The sequence below is a fragment of the Rhinolophus sinicus genome, linkage group LG14 (assembly GCF_036562045.2).
Source record: "Rhinolophus sinicus isolate RSC01 linkage group LG14, ASM3656204v1, whole genome shotgun sequence".
Lineage (NCBI taxonomy): Eukaryota > Metazoa > Chordata > Mammalia > Chiroptera > Rhinolophidae > Rhinolophus > Rhinolophus sinicus.
This window is the reverse complement of record NC_133763.1, coordinates 37,841,568-37,863,200: the sequence shown is the minus strand read 5'-3', so window position 1 is coordinate 37,863,200 and position 21,633 is coordinate 37,841,568. Positions and strand designations below refer to the sequence as shown.

At 31.5% G+C, this 21,633-nt stretch overlaps 1 protein-coding gene across 5 annotated transcripts in view; it reads left to right on the top strand.

Annotated features, from left to right (window-relative positions):
* Positions 1-21,633, top strand: part of COL11A1 (collagen type XI alpha 1 chain) — a 199,688-nt gene that overhangs the window by 101,950 nt on the left and 76,105 nt on the right. For all 5 annotated transcript variants that reach the window (XM_074318647.1, XM_074318650.1, XM_074318648.1 and 2 more), the window contains 9 exons: positions 1,540-1,593; positions 3,173-3,280; positions 6,601-6,654; positions 11,617-11,670; positions 11,794-11,838; positions 11,989-12,042; positions 12,176-12,220; positions 15,638-15,691; positions 21,393-21,446. In XM_074318647.1, the coding sequence (XP_074174748.1) occupies positions 1,540-1,593; positions 3,173-3,280; positions 6,601-6,654; positions 11,617-11,670; positions 11,794-11,838; positions 11,989-12,042; positions 12,176-12,220; positions 15,638-15,691; positions 21,393-21,446 (522 nt within the window). The remainder of the gene's footprint in view (positions 1-1,539; positions 1,594-3,172; positions 3,281-6,600; positions 6,655-11,616; positions 11,671-11,793; positions 11,839-11,988; positions 12,043-12,175; positions 12,221-15,637; positions 15,692-21,392; positions 21,447-21,633) is intronic.

The following is a 21,633-nucleotide window of genomic DNA, read 5'->3' as shown; positions in this document are numbered from 1 at the left end:
ACAAAAGTCTGCCTGAAAAGAATAAAAACTTACCGATTTTTAGACATAGTGTGCAGTTTTCTAAACTAAACTTGGCAACTGTGTAATTACCTTTCTCTCTAGGGAGAAAGTAATGAAGACAGTAGTCAATAGGAAGTTAAGTGGGCATTTGCAGCTTTTAAGTCTCTGCTATTGCCCAAGTGCATTCAGTGCAGCGAGAATCTTAATTCCATAAGGCTACTTATGGCCCGGATGTTGAAAACATCTGTTTTTGTCTTAAAGGAAACTTCTATACCAATCAGAATTCTTAGGTTTAGGTAAGATACCAGTTTGGATCCCTTTTCCAAGGTTAGGTCTCATATACCCATAATTACCTGATATTTTCTGGATATGGAAGTATGTGTGCCAATCTTTCTAGTTCTGTTCCTATATGGGCCTGAAATGTCCTTTCCACAAACTCTGCAAGTCATATCCATTCTCTAACTACTAATTAAGATACCTGCTTTCCCATCAGACCTTCTCCACTTCACTTCTTACTTCAACACCATCTCAACTAGCACCAGCACCACCACCACCACCGTCACCACCACCGTCACCACCACCATCACCATCACCATCATCATCATTATCATTATCATCATCTCTTTTAACACCCACTCTACTCCATCTGTACTTAAATTAATGCAGATGTTCTACCTTCAGTTTTTATTTGTAAAACAAAATCCACAAAATATTCCACAGTACTTTGAATAGAGTACTTGCTCAATTAATGCTATTAAATCTATGAAATATCATTTCTTAGGAATTTAAATAATTTGTTGAAATTAAGAGATAGTAAGGTTGTTTGTGAAGCTTACTTCTTAAAAGCTTAGATTTCAGTAAGAATGATAAGAAATATTTTAATATTCAAAATTTCTCCTTTTTTTGCTGAAGAATGCCCAGTTTTCAGCATCTCTGATCTGTGTGTATGGTGTGACAATGAGCAATCCCTGTTAACATATAAAGGAAAATATTAATTTTCTTTACCTGAAAAGAAATTATAATATAGAGAACAAGATGAGGTAGAAAGCATTTATCTAAAGCACGTACTACAAAATACATATAAAATTCTTGGGTATAATTTAGTAAATTACAAGTAAAAACATTTAACTTGGTAGTGCAAATTTCTTAGAATGTGAAGTTAAAATTATAATTATTTAAAAATTTACCTTTTTTGTTCAAATAGCATAGAGTACATGTTGTTATCAGAGAATAGCTATTTTCCCTATAAGATAGAGAAAATTCAATGGACACATTTGTAAAAATATTTCTTAATTTTAAAAGTATTTTATTTATTTTATTAATTTAAAAAAGCATTTCATTTTATTACTTTATTAATTACGGAAATTGGGAGGATATAAGAATAGGGTTTAGAATAGGGAGGGAGAGGTTTCACAACTAGAATTTACATTTCTCAGAACAATTTTCCTTAATTATCAGTATTCATATTGTATATAGCTATATTTTAGATTTATTAAAAAAACCTGATTAAACACTTATTTTATTACTTATATTTTTTAGGGTGAAGATGGTTTTCCAGGATTCAAAGGTGATATGGGTCTTAAAGGTGACAGAGTAAGTAAAAAATTTTGTACTAGTACATACAATGGTGGGTGTATGTGTGTGTGTATTCTTATATTTAAATATAGCAAACACAGGCACAGGATAAATAAAAATGTTTGTACTACCTGAAACTTTGCTCACTTTGGTTTTTGTATGAAGATGAGGTATTTTCACTTCTGTGGAGATAATAGTATCAATTGTCTTTTAGTCATGTTAAATTTCCATATGCTCCATAACACACACACACACACACACACACACACACACATTAAATACTATCGATTGCAGCCATTTTCAAAAAATGATTGAATTGCTGAAAAGAAGTAATATGACAGGTTTCATATAAATTTATAAATTTTGTTCATCATATTTTTGAGCTATGCTTCCTGGAAACTATATATCTGCCAATTTCATGAATTTTTATTACATAGTATTCTTGAACTTTTGACTATAATACACTTTTTTCTGATAATGAGTGTCTAGAAAACAAACAAAAATGTGAGTCAACTAATTAAACATTTTATTGGGAAGATTTTTTTTTTATAACTAACGTAATAGTACCTAATAAATCTAACCAAGAAGACTACTGTAGAACATTTTTGTTTCCCTAAAATGCCCATAAAGCCTGTGTCCAGGAGGAGGGCAACACCTTGCATATTTCGGTACATAATGTAGAAGAAAACCAAGTCTAAATTGGAGACGTTATTTTTTTGTGTACCCAACAGTGGTTTCCAAAGTGGTTATTGTCAGAGAGGAAAAATCCTTTTTCCTAGCACCCTGTTTGGTTCTCAGCCTAGGGCCCTGTGAAATTAGACTGACAAAAGAGAGATTAACTAGAGAAAAGCAAACAGAAGTTCTCTAGCTTGTGCGTCAAGTTTACACAGGGGTACACTTCGTGTTGAGTAACTCGAGGGGTGGTTAGAATTTTGGCTTATACAGCATTTTAGAAAAGGAACACATTTTTAGAAAAGTGACAAGAGAAAGGAAAAAGACTGAGTTTCTAGGGCTGCAAATTGTGGGAGGCAGATAGAAGGAAAACTAATGGTACATGAAGTCTAGGTAGTAAAGTTTGTTGTAGATTCCTTTAGTGTCTGCTTCTGACTCCAGACTGATCAGGGTCTAGTTGGCTCTCACGATTAACTTTTGTCCTTTCTGGTAGAAATATGCGGAAGAACACCTCTGCAAATTTATGTCCTGTTTTTAGGCAAATAGCGGTGGGCAGAGAACTTTGCTTGCCTTTAACTCAAAATAATCTCTATGCCGAAGTGGCATATTTTGGGGTGGCATGTTCTGCACCTTACATTATCTAATTGTGATTCTTATTTTTCCTTTCTCTCTGCAACACAGATACTTTAAAATTAATTTAATATGACACATGGTAGTATCAAGCTTCTGTAGACTGACAAATGTCAAATTATATTCAGTTGTTTGTTTATTAATGGAACGATTGATTTCAAGCCTCCTTGTCATAAATAAAACATAAGTAAACGGAGCAAGAGTTGAAGAATGTGACTTTCTGGTAGACTATAATCTCTGTCGTTCAATCTTCAATATATTTTAAGTTACAAAATGTTGTTACCCTGTGTTTCAGGGAGAAGTGGGTCAAGTAGGTCCAAGAGGAGAAGATGGCCCTGAAGGCCCCAAAGGTCGAGCAGGCCCAACTGGAGACCCTGGTCCTTCTGGTCAAGCAGGAGAGAAGGTCAGTAAACAACTTTAAATTTACAAGTGCTCTTACAGATGATGCTTCATGGTCACTTAAAAACATTTAAAATTATCCATGTCAAAAATTACATTGCATGCATATCCATATATAGTCATGTGCCACTTAACGACAGAAATGTGTCATTAGGCAGTTTCATTGTCAGGCGAACATCATCAAGTGCACTTACACACACCTAGATGGTACAGCCTTCTGCACGCCTAGGCTGTATGGTACAGCCTGTGGCTCCTAGGCTTCATACCTGCACAGCATGTTACTGTACAAAACAACACAAGGTTAAATCAATCACAAGAGAAAATGATGCAATCAAGGGATGCAGTAAACATGAGCTGTATGAGACTGCTGCTGGCGTAACATGGCATGCTGTTTTACAGCAAACTTCTTTTTTTATAAGTAGAAAAAGTACACTTTAATGATTCAAAAGTATAACATAGAAAATACATAAACTAAAAATATAGTCATTTATTATCATTATCAAGTGTTATCTACTGTACATAATTTTATGTGCTGTACTTTTTTACCACTGACAGTGCAGTAGGTTTGTTTACACCAGTGTCACCACAAACGTGTGTAATGCATTGTCCTACAATATTATAACAGCTGCAATGTCACGAGGTGACAGGAATTTTTCAGCTCAATTATAATCCTATGGGACCACAGTCATATATGCAGTTTATCATTGACCAAAAGGTTCTTATGCAGAGATGATTGTACTATTTAGAAGTATCATCATGAAATGGGCACGTTTATTCTTTTCAGTCTTCTTTCTTTTCTCCTTCCCTCTGCTTTCCTTGGCTATGCGGGCTCAGCCACTCTTAAAACTCTTCCACATTAGAGGCTTAGAATTTGAGTATGATTAACGAAGGATGAAAGAATTAATGAACGTTGGTCTACTTGTTTTGGAATAAGTAGATAATCTTTGCCCCTCAAACCACAATGTAGATTTTCTATTTTTTTTCACATAACATATATTTTCACAGGATAAGTGTTTTAAAAAATACTGATGTTTAGACCCAGCTTTAAGGGATTTTATTTTTAATCTGTGGTTAATTTAATCATCACTATGTTTTAAAACATCCCCAGATAATTCTAGTATTCATTTATATGTATTATGTCAAAAATATTTGCAACCATTACATTAACATTTATGTGTAATGTAAGGCAACATTAAAATTATGCCTTCATAAGGTGCTTGGTGATATGGTGATTTGGTGACTATCTTATAATGTACTATGATGTTAAATTAAGAAAAATAGAAATGTCTATCACAAGTTTTATCCTATTATGTACACTAAAGGAAAATATAAATAATAATTACGTCTTGGTATAATGCAGATGATTTCCTTTCTTTTTGTATGTATGTTTATTCTCCATATTTTCTATAATGAGCATGCCATTATCCTATAAAATATGGAAATTCCATGCTAATTAAGAAAATTGCAATCTCCTCCCTTACCATCTTGTCCAAGAAAGAAAATACATTATATAAGGATTATACAGGGATTGTGACTAGACAAATACAACAACATTTCTTCATGGCATTATGAATCATGTCCTGTAGTGGTTTTCTACAGTTTCACACTCCCAGATGCTATTTGTGAACTGATGAGTAATGTCATCATGTTTAGGGAAAGGAAGGAAAAGGACAGGGAAACAAGGGCTTAAGGGTCCTATGACCTCTCCAGGTAAAGTGCTCACTTGCCAATAGTTTAAGGCTCTTCTGGGACTTGCCTCTCTTCTTAGACCCACTCTATTCTGTGTAAATGGTACCACAATCTATTCTGAAGCATCAGGACTTTACTTCACAATTCTTCCTTAACATATCATTGGTATTTTTTCCTTTTTTGAAATTGCCTATCACCATACTGAAAATACAAATAATTTTTCTGTCTGGTCTTATTTTAATATGACTCTAAAATAAATAAAAGTATTTATATTCTAGTGTAGTATTTAACATAGAACACAAAAGCTTTGTGATCATAAGTAGAGAATTTCATTAACCTGGAAATCAGTGGCGTAAAATAAGCTATGATGACTTAATGTCTCTAAGGGGACATCATTATTAGGATGCTTTTTAGAGCTTGTTTGCATATTTTCCATTTGAAGATTGCTTACCTATGCATGGGTGATCTTGAATCAGAAAACTCTTTAGTTCAATCTATAGTGACAAGGTCATAAACTCTATTTGTAATTTTTTGCCTTGCTACATCCAGTAAAATATTTACTTTTGTTCATAAAGTACTGCTCATCTTTTAACATTGTATATAGTAACTTAGACTTGTTTTTGTGTTTTGTTTGTTTGTTTGTTTAAATGTACATGGGAAATAATGGTACTATATGCTTGCTAATGTTTAAGATTTTGATAAATAATATATATAAAAAGTATGCCTTCATAAGATTTTAAAGAAAATGAATCAGTGTAAAATTCCACAAAAATACTTTATGCATTTATCTTAATTTCCTCTCCACCTATATTTTTAAATTAATGCTTTTTCAGGTGGTCAATTTTGTTAGTATAGCATTTTCAACCTCTTAATATTTGTAATACAATTTTGGACTTCACTGTAATTTATCATTTAGTTTAGCACTTTCAGAGTGAGATGGAATTTCATTGCACTGGAACAAAATAGTTGTACATACAGGTGGCCACCTGCAGGAATTAACACTGCACAAAAATCATTACTTAGCTATCGCTTTCAACATCTGGTGTATTTATTAACCCAGATATTTGAAAAAATCAAGAAAGTGCTAAAAATTAGGTCAGAATTTCTTAGTATAGTTATATAACTTTACTTACTCAATGAAAAAAAAATTAAGTAACTTATGATGGCTTGCTTTATATTTGCAGTGAGAAATAAAATAATTTTACCAAAAAGATTAACTTTAGTTGGAATCATAAGATCCAAATGTAGTTGTAACTACATCAACTAACTTTAAGTAGTAGTTAATGTTGAAAAGCTTAGGTGTTTTCTTTAGTCACGCTTAAGAGTTCAGAGGCCTAGAATTCTCTTTAGCTCAGGGTTCTATGTCCCTAAAGAGGACACTATCGCTGAAACAAGAGGTTAAATTAATGAACATTGTATTATTAGAAATATATCTAAAGCAACATTTTTTTCCTTATTCAAATAAAGAAATGTAATAAAAATAAAGGATGCTAAAAATTGTAAATCTTCCTTTTGGGTGTGAAAATATATGGTTCTAATTTCTAGAAAATTTACTAAATCAACATTTAAACTTAATTCAACTTAGAATTTATTATTATTATCATTATTATTATTTTATTATTATTTTAACTTTAGGGGAAGCTTGGTGTTCCAGGATTACCAGGATATCCAGGAAGACAAGGTCCAAAGGTAAAACAATTAGCTTGATTTTTTATGGTTTATTTATCAGCATTTTGTAGAAATGCTTAAAATTAATCATCTCAGGTTACTTTTTAGCTTGTTACATAGAGATGGTGAGTCCTTAAAATGTAATTTCACAGCTCATAGGGTGTGTGGATGCCTCGAGTGCAGGGAACTCAGAAAGCCTAGGTGGTTATAGATTGGAGTGTTTTAGGAGACAGGGTCATAAAAGGAAGGATTACTTAGCAACCTCTCTATAACTGGAATAAGGACTATTCCAAGGCAGTTTACTAGTATATCTAGAAGTTACGAAGTAGATGGCAGGTGATGGATAAAAGCTTTTGATTTCATTTCTAGTACCCAATGGTTTGAATTACCACTTGATTTTTTAAAAAGAATTATAATACATCCTTCACGATCATTATTTTCCCTATTTTTCACAGTATTTGTCTCATAGGACTCTCATAATATGTCTCCACAAACTTGGTGACTTAAAACAATAGAAATTTACTTTTTTACATTTCTGGTGACCAGAAGACTAAAATCGAGGTGTCAGCAGGGCCCCGCTCTCTCCAAAGTCTCCAGGGGAAATCTGTCTTTGTCCCTGCCACCATCTTCACATAGTCTTTTTGACTGTGTCTGTATGTTATCTTCTCCTGTCTCTTAAAAAGACACTTGTCATTGGATTTAAGTACCACCTGGGTATTCCAGGATGATCTCATTTCAAGTTCCATAATTTAATTATCTGCTAAGACTCAACTAAGGTTAACTTTCATAGGTTTCAGAGATTTGAATATTGGATATATCTTTTGGGTGGCCCCCATTCAACCCCCTACAACTCTCAAGTTCTGTATTTGACTACTTGAAATATACATATTTTATGCATAAAAATAGATGGTTTTAAAAATACATTTTACCTTGGTGTACTAATTTTTCTCAAGCTCTTCATAAAATGTTGTTAAGGTTGCACTTGATGCATTGACTAGTTACAGTAGAGTCGTTAAGTGAATTAATATATAAATTTTGGTTATTATTAAGTTGGTTATATGCACATGAGATTATCTATCTATCTATCTATCTATCTATCTATCTATCTATCTATCTATCTATCTATCCTGTTTGACCCATTGGGGCTTGACAGGTATAACACAAAGGAATAAATTCTGGTTATGTAATAATCCCCAAACATTTATTTATTAATTAGTTTCACAAATAATCAGTGGGAGAGAAAACTGTCCTTCCTCCTGATAAATGTGAACTGTATGCACTGGGAAGCACTAATCATCATATGATTGACAGTATTTTAGGCTTGACATGTGGTTTTGTCTTGTAAGTTTTCTAGAAAAACTATTTTCTAGAAAATACATGTTATATATAAAATAACATACCTCCTTGCATATTAGGAGGTAAACATAATGCTTTGAGCCCTTCTAAAATAAGAGTCTATGATTTAAAAATAATACAAGCATCAGTTAAGTGTTTCTGGATACATTTACAACATTGATTAGTAACTTTTACCTTCTAAATATTGTGTCTAATACAATGCCATGTCTCCTACTTACCCTCTTTTCAAATGTCAAGCATCTTCACAAGTATTGTAAGACAAGATATTCACTGCATAACCTTCAAACTTAAGCTACAGATTACTTGATCCATTCTTTATCTAATTACTAAGCTGAATTGTAATTATAGTGGTATTTTGACTAAACAACAAAACTGTCATGATAGCTGAATGAGTATGATTTTCTTTTGAGTTTATTTGACATTTTTATCTTTTTCTATTTTTCTAAGTCAATTCTCTGTTCAATAGTTTTGTGGGGTTTTTGTTTTTGCTTTTTTTTTTTTTTTTTTAGTTTTGTTTTAATTAATAAAAGGCACCAGAATGACTAGTAGGAATCAAACATTTTCCTTTACCCATTAACTTAAATGTCTGAAATTTTGGTCTTTTTTGTATAACTTTTCTTCGTAACTTAACTGTTTTCCTATGATCAAAACCCATTAACGTTTTTCAGTTCTAAAATAAAAAATGATTGGCACATCAACGATCAAAGAGAGCTTCACATTTTTTTTCTGATGTGGAAGCCAGTGAATTTTGAATACATTTAAATTTTTTTGTACTAAAAGTGAAATTTGGCTGCTAATCTCTCTCAAGCAGTTTAAAGACTATAATTAGGCATTATAATTTATCCAATATCTCACTGACAATATAAACCATAGTAGGTATTTAAAAATGCACCTCTATGTGTATTGTAAAATGATAGCTATTTCAAAAAATAAAATATATTTTAAGATAGGATTCATTTATATTTAAAACATCATTTAAAATAATGTTTTTATATTTTCACACTTATTTTGCCATTAACCTTTGACTATTGATTGGCCTTTTGTTTGCTGTTTGTTTTCTCCATTTAAAAGCAGATAATGCCTTTTCATGGAAATTGTATATTTTGGTGATAATTCCTTATGTTTGAAAAGAAGCATGATATACCCGTATGTTAAAAACTATTTATTTGGTGGGTTGGATTGGACAATTATGTCTTTTTCCCATACATTTCTTAGAGCAAAAACTACATAAGAAAATAAATTTATTAAAAATAAAATTGATACATAAGAGTACTTTTTTAATGGAGTTTTAATAAGTGTTAGTTATCTATTCTATTCTATTCTACTGAGGACAGAATATTTGTTTCCAAATAAAATTTGATAGAAATAAATTATTTTCATATTGGATTATACTCACTTGTCAAAATCCTAGAGTAGTCACATAGTTAATACTCTACCAGATAGAACTATCTAATTCTCTGTAGAGAAAGAGGCAAGTCTTTGAAAGCTCTTCAAAAATGTAATTTGCAGACATCTCCCCTATTATGTGAATATTATGTGTCCTAACAATGGTCCTCAGGTAGAACATAGTTATCTCTGTAAGCATAAAGTAGATGTATTGGGAATGGGTCATAAAAGGAAGCTTAGCAGTGCATATTTCAGATTATCATTTTCACCATTCGCTCCCATAAGTCTTCACATCCAATTTTCCTGACTTGTGGAAGAAATATAAAGTGATAGCATCCATTCTGTATGTATCACCTGGAGAAATTGTTAGAAATGCAGATTCCTGTATTCTACTACTAGAGAGTCTGTCTCAGAAGGTCTGTAGTGGAACTAGACGATCTGTATTTTTAGCAATCACTCCAGATTATTTTGATACAGAAGAGGCATTTATCACTAGGAGAAACATGATTTTAAGGGGTAATTCAATCCAAATGAGTGGTAAACAAAGAGCAAGAAATGTATTCAAGTGAAACAAAGCTTTGTTATAGTTCCCTTAATGCATGGGGAAGAGCGTAAAATCTGAATATCTACTCCTCTTTGATACATATTTCACCAATATTGCATTTAATCCATACAATAGTCTACACAGAAAAAGTGAGTAGTTGGAAGCCCCTACCCTCCAGGGTCTCATAATTAGCAAATAGAGGAGCAAGGCTTTGAACCCTAATCTTCTCTATTTTATGATACAATGAGGCAAACCAATCATAGTTTTGCTCAAAGGAATCTTGAAGCAGATGAAAATCTGGACATACTCATATGTACAAAGTGAAATGGGGGAATTACATTATATTCCATCTGTAAGATGTGGCTGTGGATGAAATGACAGTGTTTTTACTGTGTTATTACATCTTTAAGTACCATTATTTATTGCTATCATTATCATTTTTACACCTTGCCATCCTTTATTCCATTTTCTCACAAATTTCATAGTACCTGCAACATGTAGTTGACCTCATTTTGCAGAAGAAAAAATGTGTGAGAGAATAAATAATGTAAGAGAATAAGTAATGCACCCAACTTATTTATATGAATGCATGACAAGCATAAGTCTTGAATTTATGTCTTTGGATTTCCATTAACAGGATTTTAATGTTTTTGTCTGACATAGATTCAGATTTAACCACATTCAAACATCAAACAGAAAAGGTGAAGGGAAATTTTCAGTCTTCATGACTTGATCCAGTTCTAAAGGCATAAACATATTCAACTAAAAACTGATAAGTATACTAATATAATAATGTAAATTCAGGAAAAATATTTTATAAAATTCCTATTTTAATATTTGATTATTCCCAAAAAAAGGGATATTGATGCCTTTATTAATGCCTGCCCATGGGAAACCTAGGTTCTTTGAAAAATTGCAACGAACAGTCCATGAAGGGACATACTAAATATTGAAAAATGAATATTTTTTCTTCAGTTAAAAGGGGTTGCTATAATTGTAGGTTTGGTAAAGGAGAATTTGTAGTCAGGGAAAAACCAATTTCAGTGACAAATATGAAAACACTAAATGACATGGTGGTGGAAAAAGTGGATATAAGAGAACATGAATAGACAGAATCAATATGTGTCATACCTGACACTGAAGAAGCTTTTCACATCATGATACACTAGTGTGTCTATAAGTCACAATCAGTTGGGAAATGTGCTCCAAGTAATTTTTTTTTATGACAAATTTCTGAAGTTTATGAGTGCTTTGCTATCATTGAATAAATCAGAATAAATTCAGAGTTATTTCTGTAAAAAGAATTTGATTATTCATATTTGGAAAAATAGAATTTTCCTTCAGAATTGAAGCAAGCATGAAAAATTGTGTCTAAGATTAAATTTATATAGAATACATTTTAATTGCTGTTTTCTAATATGAGAAATGATATATTTGAATAATTATTTTACTTAAAGTTGAAAGCTAAAATATGTTTTATCAATTCATGTTTTCAATGCTTTCAGGATTTCAGATGTCAATGTAAGTTCATTTTTAAGTACATGAATGGAGGTGGTATGGTATATATAAATATAAAAATTATATTTTTCATTTAAATATTATCAGTTTGTGAGAATCATTATGTCCCCAAATACTTACAGCTTGTGGCTAAAAATGTTAGTTACCATGTTCATCATTTACTATTTCCATTTTTACAGGGTTCCACTGGATTTCCTGGGTTTCCAGGTGCCAATGGAGAGAAAGGCGCACGGGTATGATATATAAGTATATTGTTCTGCAATAGCTAATCACAATATTCTTGCATGAGTACCTATCAGCACCAGACATAAATTACTGTGATATGCTAATTATTGAAACGGAACTGTCTTTGGCAGGGTGTGGCTGGCAAACCAGGCCCTCGGGGTCAGCGTGGTCCAACGGTGGGTGCCTTGTTTTAAAATAATGATTTTCAGTTCTCATTTTGGATTTAATTTTTCAAGATAATTTTCTTCAAAAATAAAAAAAATTGATTCTATGCGTTTGGATTTGCTTGGCATTAGAACAATTTCATCTTTTCCTCTCATATGCAGGGTCCTCGAGGTTCAAGGGGTGCAAGAGGTCCAACTGGGAAACCTGGTCCAAAGGTATTATCAGCACTTGTTCCATTCTGGCTTTGCTGTAAACTTCTCTTCCAGAGGACAGATGCTACAAGAAAGAATCAAAACTGATTTTTCATTTATTTCTTTTTTTCTTTTTTCTTTTTTTTCTTGTTGGTAGGGCACTTCAGGCGGTGATGGCCCCCCTGGACCTCCCGGTGAAAGAGTAAGTATGATACAGTCACATAATATAAAATAAATATTAATATTTTGCAAGTATTAAAATTTCTGAGATAAAGTACATGTGTGTGCAACACATATACACAGTCATCCACAAAATATAGTCAGAGTTTAAAAATTCCTATTTTTTAATTTACTCTTCTGAAATAAAAAGCTTAATTGGTTATATGCCACTAATTTTGTTTCAGAAATGAGAGAAATAATGTGTGTAATTAGCCTACGATGTCACTCTTAAACTCAAGCCAAAATTTTTTTTAAGTTAAATATGCATATAATACCTATGCCTTCTCCTTCACTCCTCTTACTTTCCATATCAGTGCTCATTTTATCCATGGAGCTGGCAGCTGCATTATGCTGGTAAAATGCAAGCTACCAGTAGCCATTAAGTCACAATCAATATGCATTCAAATCAAGATAAAACATCTATTCCAGTAAATGGAAAAACTATTTAGTAAATTGATTTTCAATTGATGTACAATAAAACTAAATACCCATGAGTAAGCATGCCTTTTATTTATTTATTTATTTTGGCAAAATATAGCATATTTGTAGCCAGATATTTTGAAAGCTATACCTTTGAAAGAATTTTATATATTCAATCTGTATTACTGTCAAAGATATTAGACTCATTTCTTAATATTACATAATAATTTTTAGTAGTATGCAGTTATATTAATATATTTTGTATATTATTTGAAACTTATTTATATTATTTATATTAGTATTTGAAATCTATTGATGTTTCACAAAATGAAAAACAAACACCATATGATGTGTAACTTAAAACTGAGAATAAGTAATTTTTTTGGAATAGAATTATTATTCGTGGCAGAAATGTTAGTAGATGAGATATAAGAATAAACATTTAGTTACAGTCGTTTCAAGCTTTGGTTTATATATAATTAAATTGAACTTTCTATTTAACGTCTCTCACTCTGGATGAACTATCCCCAAATTAAGTCCATTCTGTATGTATCGAGTTCAAAAAGAAAGCACACATTTGAAATATTTTTTAGCCAAAGTCATCTTAATAAGAAGATACAGTTAAATTAATTAAAATGGCTGAATCATTAAATGGACTAGAACCATTCAAAAAATTATAGCACAACAAGTTTTGTCTTTAAAGCACAAACTATTCTCCCTTTACATATTTCGCTTATGCATTCCAAAATTTCATGATCAACAATATATATCTTTACAATTTTATTTTGGAACTCAACAGTGTGACCCACTAGTAGCTGTAAAAACATTTTGAGAGTAAGAATAGTATATTTTGAGGATAAAAGTAAAGGTTGATAAAAAAAATTGTTTTTAAGTAAGCTGGAAATCATTTTCAATAAATGTTTATACATACTTTAAATATACAGAACATATTTCCTGTGTTCTGTGTAGTTGATGAGACATTTTTTGCCTAGTATGTATCCTTATTTTCTTCAAGGAATTTTAAGTATCATTAGCTATTTAATTATATCTTAGGCACACAGTTGAAGAATGATAAGTAACATCACAAAAATATAATATAGAATATCCTAAAAGTTAAATATAGCCTTCATACTCATGATTTGCAGATCATGGATGCCTATTGTTAAAGACTTAGTTAATATAGCTTTCGGTTAGGTCTAAGATAACCAGATTTAGCAAAAACAAAACAAAACAAAATAAAAATAAACAAAAGAACTAAGACAATTAAATTTGAGTTTTACATAGACAATGAACAATTTGTGGCATAAGGATGTCTTTTGCAATATTTGGGACATATTAAAATTATCCATTATTTACCTAAAACTCAAATTTCACTAGACACTGGGTATTTTATATGTCAACCCTAATGGGATCCAACACTATCTTTACAGTGAATTTTTATGTATTTTCTACCTCATCTTGAAAGTATTTTAATTAATACAGAGAGAACGTATCAACGTTATTTTTGTGGAATCATATAAAGAAAGACCCACTTTTTCTTTATTTTCTCTGAAGAAGTGATTTTTGAAAACTTTATTAAAGGAAATTAAATTATTTCAAATTAATTTAAAATAATATACACAAATAAAATTTTATTTAAAAAGCAGCAAAAATTTAGAAAACAAAAAAATTTAGAAAGCAAAAAAAAATATTTTTAAGAAATTAGGAAGTAAAGCTTGCTATATAACCTAAATGAGTACTATTTTTAATTTTTTTATTTAAAATGAATTTTTCGTTTAATTGTTTAAGCTATTATGATAGGTATTAAAGAATGATAGTTTCATACATTAATGGGAGTACCAAAACTTTTAAGTTCTGAAAATTTGCCCAGTGTTTTGGGTAATTGTATTTGATATCTGTTTTTTAAAACACTTATATAACTTTGAAGTTTCTTTTCAATTTTAATATAATATTCTAGTAATAGCAATAATTTGTGCTGATTTCTGAACTAACATTGGATTAAGAATGGTAATGAAATTTCCCCTGGGAATGCTAAATTGATAAACTGAAAAGAGTAAATGGTATTAAATACCAACTTTTGTAAACTTTATTCTTCATTTAAATATAAATAAATCCTACCTTAACTGTATTAGTTGATATTTTATTTCTATTATCTTCTATTATATATATATAATATACATATATATTCCTTTTAGAAATATGATTATTATATTCTTAGTATATAAAGGATTATCTTTCACCAATCCTTTTGCTGCCACCAATACAATCACTGCAATATGATCTGCTTTATACACTTTAAAGATACGTCAGTATGAGTGTTGAACAAAAAAATATAGTTAAGCATCAAGTCAAGAATGATATTTAAATGTATGTTTGGATTGAATGCTAATGAGAATAATTATACAATAAAGTTCTTTTTATCTTATCTATAAAGGAAATTTTACATACATAAAATGAAATATTGACAGCTTCATAAATAGATATATGTATTTTAAATAGAGAGATTAGTGAAAGGCATACTCTATGGTCTTTTTGAGATAATCACTTATTTTTCCTGTTAGTTTTGTATGACTAGAGCCAAAATATTTATAAAGGTGATTTTTTAAAAATAATTGTTCTTTTGGGTGGCTTAGGAATTGAAATATCCTCCTCCTATGGATGTTTCCAGCCAATGTTAAAACTAGAGACACTGTGGAACTTCTTGATACATCTGTGTTTTATTTGCTTTTAATACAATTTCTAGATCTTTGCAGTGTTAAGATCATTGATGTGCTGTGCTGTTTTGAGCCCTGAATAGTATGAAAAATCACCCATTTTGTCTTAGATTAGCACAGATTATCTTGCTGTATTGCCATAGTTCTGTCATTTGTGAAGAAGCTGTATGCTATATTGTGTTTTACCTGTGGAAAATAACTGAAACATATGAAGATGTGTTTTTTAAGGCATATTCTTACATTTCTCCACTGAATTTTATTTTCAGGGCCCTCAAGGACCTCAGGGTCCAGTTGGATTCCCTGGACCAAAAGGCCCTCCTGTGAGTGTCATAGTTTTTCTCTTCCTTCATTTGACAATGTTTTTAAATGTTGAGAGTCATAGCTAATATTTTAAATCATTTTTAGATAAAAATATTGATTAAAAATTCCTATAAAAATAAATTGCAATTAATAATGTCAAAGAATATAGATGTTTTAAATTCATGAAATTTATTGAATTTCGAATATAATTTAAATATATCTTGTTATAATATTCTTTCAAAGTGTATCAATGACTAGAAGAGCATGAATATTATTCTCTCAACTACTCCTTTAGTATTAATACTAACCACTCCAGTTAGTATTAATGATAGCATTAAAAATTGTTACCAAATCTTAAATATTTGGTATGTCAGAATTTCCTTTTTATCTTTCATCATAAAATTGGTCTTTTTAAAAAATATCACTTCCTAAACACCCTCAAACATTTTGATATAATTTATATCACATTAAGATTTATTTGTTTGTGTTTATGATTTTTGTCTCTGTAGTACATTCTTCTTAGAAAATGTAATGGTAGTCCTTCCTGAATCATGTCTCTTTTATAAAATTTGTTTAGAGCAACACTCTTTTCAATAGCTTCATAAAGATCTTCACAAAGTTATTTAAAATTCCTTATTTTTATAGTTAACTATTTATGGGAATACAGGACATGCTCAGTGATCAGTTCTTCTTTTTAATTTTTGGCAACCTATTCAGTTTATTTATGAGCATTAGAATCAACTTATCCACTGTCTTAGTCCCTTTGGGCTGTTATATTGAAAAAACAGAAAGGGTAGCTTATAAAGAACAAACATGTATTTCACACAGTTCTGGAGTCTTGAAGTTTGAGATCAGTGTGCCAGCATGGTCTGGTTAGGGCCCTCTTTCAGGTTGCAGACTTTTTATTGTATCCTTACACAGCAGGACTGGTGAGGGAGTTCTCTAGAGCTTCTTCTTTATAAGTCACTAATCTCATTTATGAGTGTTCTACCTTCATGACTTAAGCACCTTCCAAAGTCCCCACCAGCTAGTAATGTCACCTTTGAGGGTTAGAATTTTAACATGAATTTGGGTGACACAAACTTTCAGACCACAACACCTGTCTAAGGAAGTGGTTCAGAAGTGTGGTCCCTGGAGCACAGCATCAGCAGTATCTGGGATTTGCTAGAAATGCAGCTTTTTCCCCACCTCACCCACCTAATCAGAACTCTAGGGGAAGGGCCCAGTCTGTGTTTTCACAAACTCTCCAGGTAGTTCTGATGCATGCTAAAGTTTGTTAACCACTGTTCTAGTCTAGAATTTAATGTGCATACAAATCATATTGGTATCTTGCTGAAAATGTAGATTTTGATTCAGTAGGTCTTGGTGGATTCAAAAATAGTCTTGCATAAAGGTCAGAAAGTTTTAAATTAGGATATTAAAATTGTAAATAAATGTTATATCTGACTACATTATATTTTTCAACATGTTGAAAATAATATATAAATAAATAAATATTCTCCATTTTTTATTGAGTTGAATAACCCTCTATTTCACTGTTACTTTCAAATGTGACTTTAGCTCAATCTTTTGAAAATAAATTATTTATTGTGAAACACTGACTTAAATGTTAAATGTTAAGGCAATCCCTTTTTGCAATAATTTTTAGACACTGTATTTAAAACATTTTCTTTCACACAAACAATTTTGCTTTATTACTGCAAACATAGCAAGAGTGGATTATTATCTATATTATAGTATTGTACAATGATTAATATAAATAGCTAGTATTAAATATAAGATAATATCAATACTACTTGCATATAGTATTGTTTACCCACTATCTCAGTTTTTGTCCAAATGTAATATTAAATCATGCAAAGTTTCCATAAAGAGAAGTGGAAATACAGTTCCAAAATGATTGTACACATAACTTTCTTTTCAGGAGTATTTTGAAGTTGCGTGCATGGATCATTGTTTAGCAACATAAAAACTAGTGATATGTGTAACTTCAACATTTTCATCCCATTTATGTTTGTACATATTGATAGGAATTGTTTCCCTCATGTAATGTAATTTTATTGTCAAAGAAAGCCGTTTGACCCATTTTTCCTGAGACTTTTTTAGTCCATTCTTTTATGTATCTTTCAACAAGTTTTGAGCCATTGACCATGCATGCATGTTGTCTCTTAGAAGTATTAGAAGTATAAAAAATGTCTACACTTGAGAAGACTGCATCAAGTTGGAGAGGCATGACACTGCTAAGGAACATTGCTTTCACTGCTAAACAAAATGATTTTTATACTCTGTTTCTCTGACAAGTGAAACATTAGAGCATGAAACAAAAATACCTATCATTTCTCTGGTATGCAGTTTTATATGTTTAGAAAAGAAATACTTTCACTCTTTGGATACAGAAGAAAGAAATTCGGGTAGGATAGAGACAATCTCTTCCTCCTGCAGATTAATTGGTTCATGTTCATTGTAATCAGGCAATATATACTGTGTATATACATATATATATATATATATATATACATGTATACATATATACACAGTGTACACAGACACTGTACCCATATGGAATATGGACCGAGTGCTTGGAATGTTCACGTTTGGAGTCTGTTAATCTCATGCCAATGTCAGCATATAGTTACCTTGTTTAAGAAAAATTTTAACTTGAGGGCCCGGCCTGTGGCTCAGGCAGTTGGAGCTCTGTGCTCCTAACTCCGAAGGCTGCCGTTTCGATTCCCCCATGGGCCAGTGGGCTCTCAACCACAAGGTTGCCAGTTCAATTCCTCGAGTCCTGCAAGGGATGGTGGGCTCTGCCCCCTGCAACTAAGATTGAACACAGCACTTTGAGCTGAGCTGCCACTGAGCTCCCAGATGGCTCAGTTGGTTGGAGCCTGTCCTCTCAAACACAAGGTTGCCGGTTCAACTCCCGCTAGGGATGGTGGGCTGTGCCCCCTGCAATTACAACAGCAACTGGACCTGGAGCTGAGCTGCACCCTCCACAACTAAGACTGAAAGGACAACAATGTGAAGCTGAACGGCACCCTCCACAACTAAGATTGAAAGGACAACTTGACTTGGAAAAAAGTCCTGGAAGTGCACACTGTTCCCCAATTAGGCCCTGTTTGAAAAAAAAAAAAAAAATTTAACTTGAGATGATGAAGATTTATAACATGACTGTTATAAGACATATTTTATTTATAGAAGAGGAAAAGTCAAAACTCAGTGCCAAGGGGAAGTGAAAAAGCATCCTTCACGTTTATTTATAAGTGCCTTTCCATGCTATATATGCACACCCTCATTTGGATAAATTTGTTGCCACTGACTTTACCAACTACATCAAAGGGGCAGCCAATTTTGATCAATAAGTGTTATTTTTAAAATAATGCCATAAAATTATTTGGTAATTAATCTGCTTTATCTTATTGCATAGTAGTGTAGAACCATTATAATTTGTAGGATTAATCACTTAATATTAAGAATACATACCTAAGTCAAGAAAAATGATAGTGGTATGAATTCTTTATGTAACTTGTTAATACTGCTTCCTCAAGATATCTAGGAAAGACTTTAAAAACCATGCTGCATTCATCCCAGGGTGACGTCGTTTAGATCTAAGATCACTGTTTTAAAGGGTTATGATATTTCGTAATAAAAATAGAACCTATACTTCTTACACCAGCAAATATATTGACATATTTAACTTTTATTTTTACTGATTTGTTAGAAAATATGTGTGTGATTTATGCTGATGACAAAACACATTTGAGAGACATTTTAGTATGGTGGGGGAAAAAGCCTGACGCATATTTATTACCCTCCATGTTTTAGTTAAAACTTTTACTACTGCCCCCAATTGGTAGCACATTTATTCATATCTACAGAAAAAAAAGTGTATACACTTTAAAAAAAAAGTATATACACTTTAAAAAAGGAAAAACTGTTAAAATTGTAATAATATATACCGATAACAAAAGATGAATACAAGTCACGTTTGACTTCTGCAGTTACAAGAGGTGCTCAAAGTGGTTACCATCAGTGTCCAGACACTTCTGCTTATGGCAAACTGCTGCTTGAGCAATGTTGACCAGAGTGTCCACTTGTATACATTTTTTTGGCACCCCCCCGCATATATGAATATTTATGTATACGTATATGTAACTATGTGTGTCTATATATATAGACATATATATAGAGACATATGTATATATCTAGTAATAAAATGTAGGATTTGTTTTTAACTACTATTTTGAAATACTGAACTTACATGAACTGTACTAGCAATTAACTACTTATTTGTTTCATCGCTAAGCTGAGGGCAGAGCTATATCTTCTATTACTACACACCTAGTGCCTAATGCATAGATTTATAATATATGTTTTTCAAAGAAGGAATGGTTAAATGACATCTAAGGATGTTTGGGGGCCTTATTTAAAAACATTCCAGTTTTGGTCTTTGGAGACCATGGCACTAGAATCACTGAGGTGGTCCTGGAAACCATGAGCAAATCACTGAGCAAGCAATGATCTTGTGAAATATCACAGTGACAGTCTTTAATTAGAGCTGTTAATTCAAATGGCAACCAATGTGTCAATAAAGATGAGATCAGGGAGCAGAGCTGTTACAGGCAAGGGCAGGAAGACTTTCTCCTGAAGTGTTGCAGCCAACCGAGAAACAGGCTCACTCCAGTAGAAGAAAGCTACTGTGAAAAATGAGCTTATTCTGAAACACATCTTGTATTCTGACTCAATATAAAAAAATTATATTTGAAAATAGATGTATGTAAATAATATTTTAAGTAATTAAGTAACTTTATTTAAATTATTAGCATACCATAAGAGGTATAGCTGTTATCATTAAAATGTTGATATTAAAATGATCATTTTTCTTCATTCATCCAGAAGGGTGAGAATATTTCTGCCTATACCTATTAAACATGTTTTGAAATTTGAACTCGATACTTAATGATTTCTGAGTAAGATGAATAATTCATAATGCAGTCTAAAAAAACAATCTATTTCTACTAAGTATCTAAAACATAGGAACTGCACAGAGTTATTTACTTTAAGTAGTTAGTTAATTGCTTCATATATTTCTTTGGTCATGAAAAAGACAGCATCCCTTATAAAAACCGATAGCATAGTAGATTTACTCTTCAGTGCTTAATAAATATTATGCTTCCAAGAGGATACAGTATAAGAAAACCTACTGGGAAAAATTGGTCCTAGATTGAGCATAACACCTTGTTTCCTTTACTTGAAGCAACTGAGATGTTACGTGTCATTTGTTTCTAAGAGTTTGTATTTCTTTTCATTCTTGTCAGTTAGAATCTCAGAGCACCACTAGAGGACACTATCTTTCTCTGTTATCCATGTCTCGCACTGGAAATTGAATTAGGAATAGATCACCAAAAAGATGGGAAAATGTTTATTTGTCAAGTACTGAAGAATTAACATTTTTGCAAAAATACAAATAAAAAGATTGATGCTAATAAAATAATTTAAATGTAAAATGTTCAGAATAGAGTGTACAATTTTCTTAGTTTCGATTACAGATAAAATTAATCTAAAAAGAAATATCAACATACTACCATATATAAAATCAACAAATATCAAAATATGATTATCTAATGAAAATATGATAAGAAAATGATCTAATATATACATTTAGATCATAAAACACTTTAAGAACTATTTATAACGTGTGATGTTTAATATTTGTGATTTCAGGGACCACCTGGAAAGGATGGCCTTCCGGGACACCCTGGGCAACGTGGAGAGACTGTAAGTGAGCCAACCACTCTGACTGATATTTTCCATCTCTAGTATCTCATCACAGAATGCTACTTTATTATTAACAGTTCAGTTACCAGGTTAACGATAATGGAAACATTAATTCCATTGAAACTTTTATTTAAATATTTGTTAAAATACATAAATAGCTTGTGTTTGTATCTAAACACTTAAATGA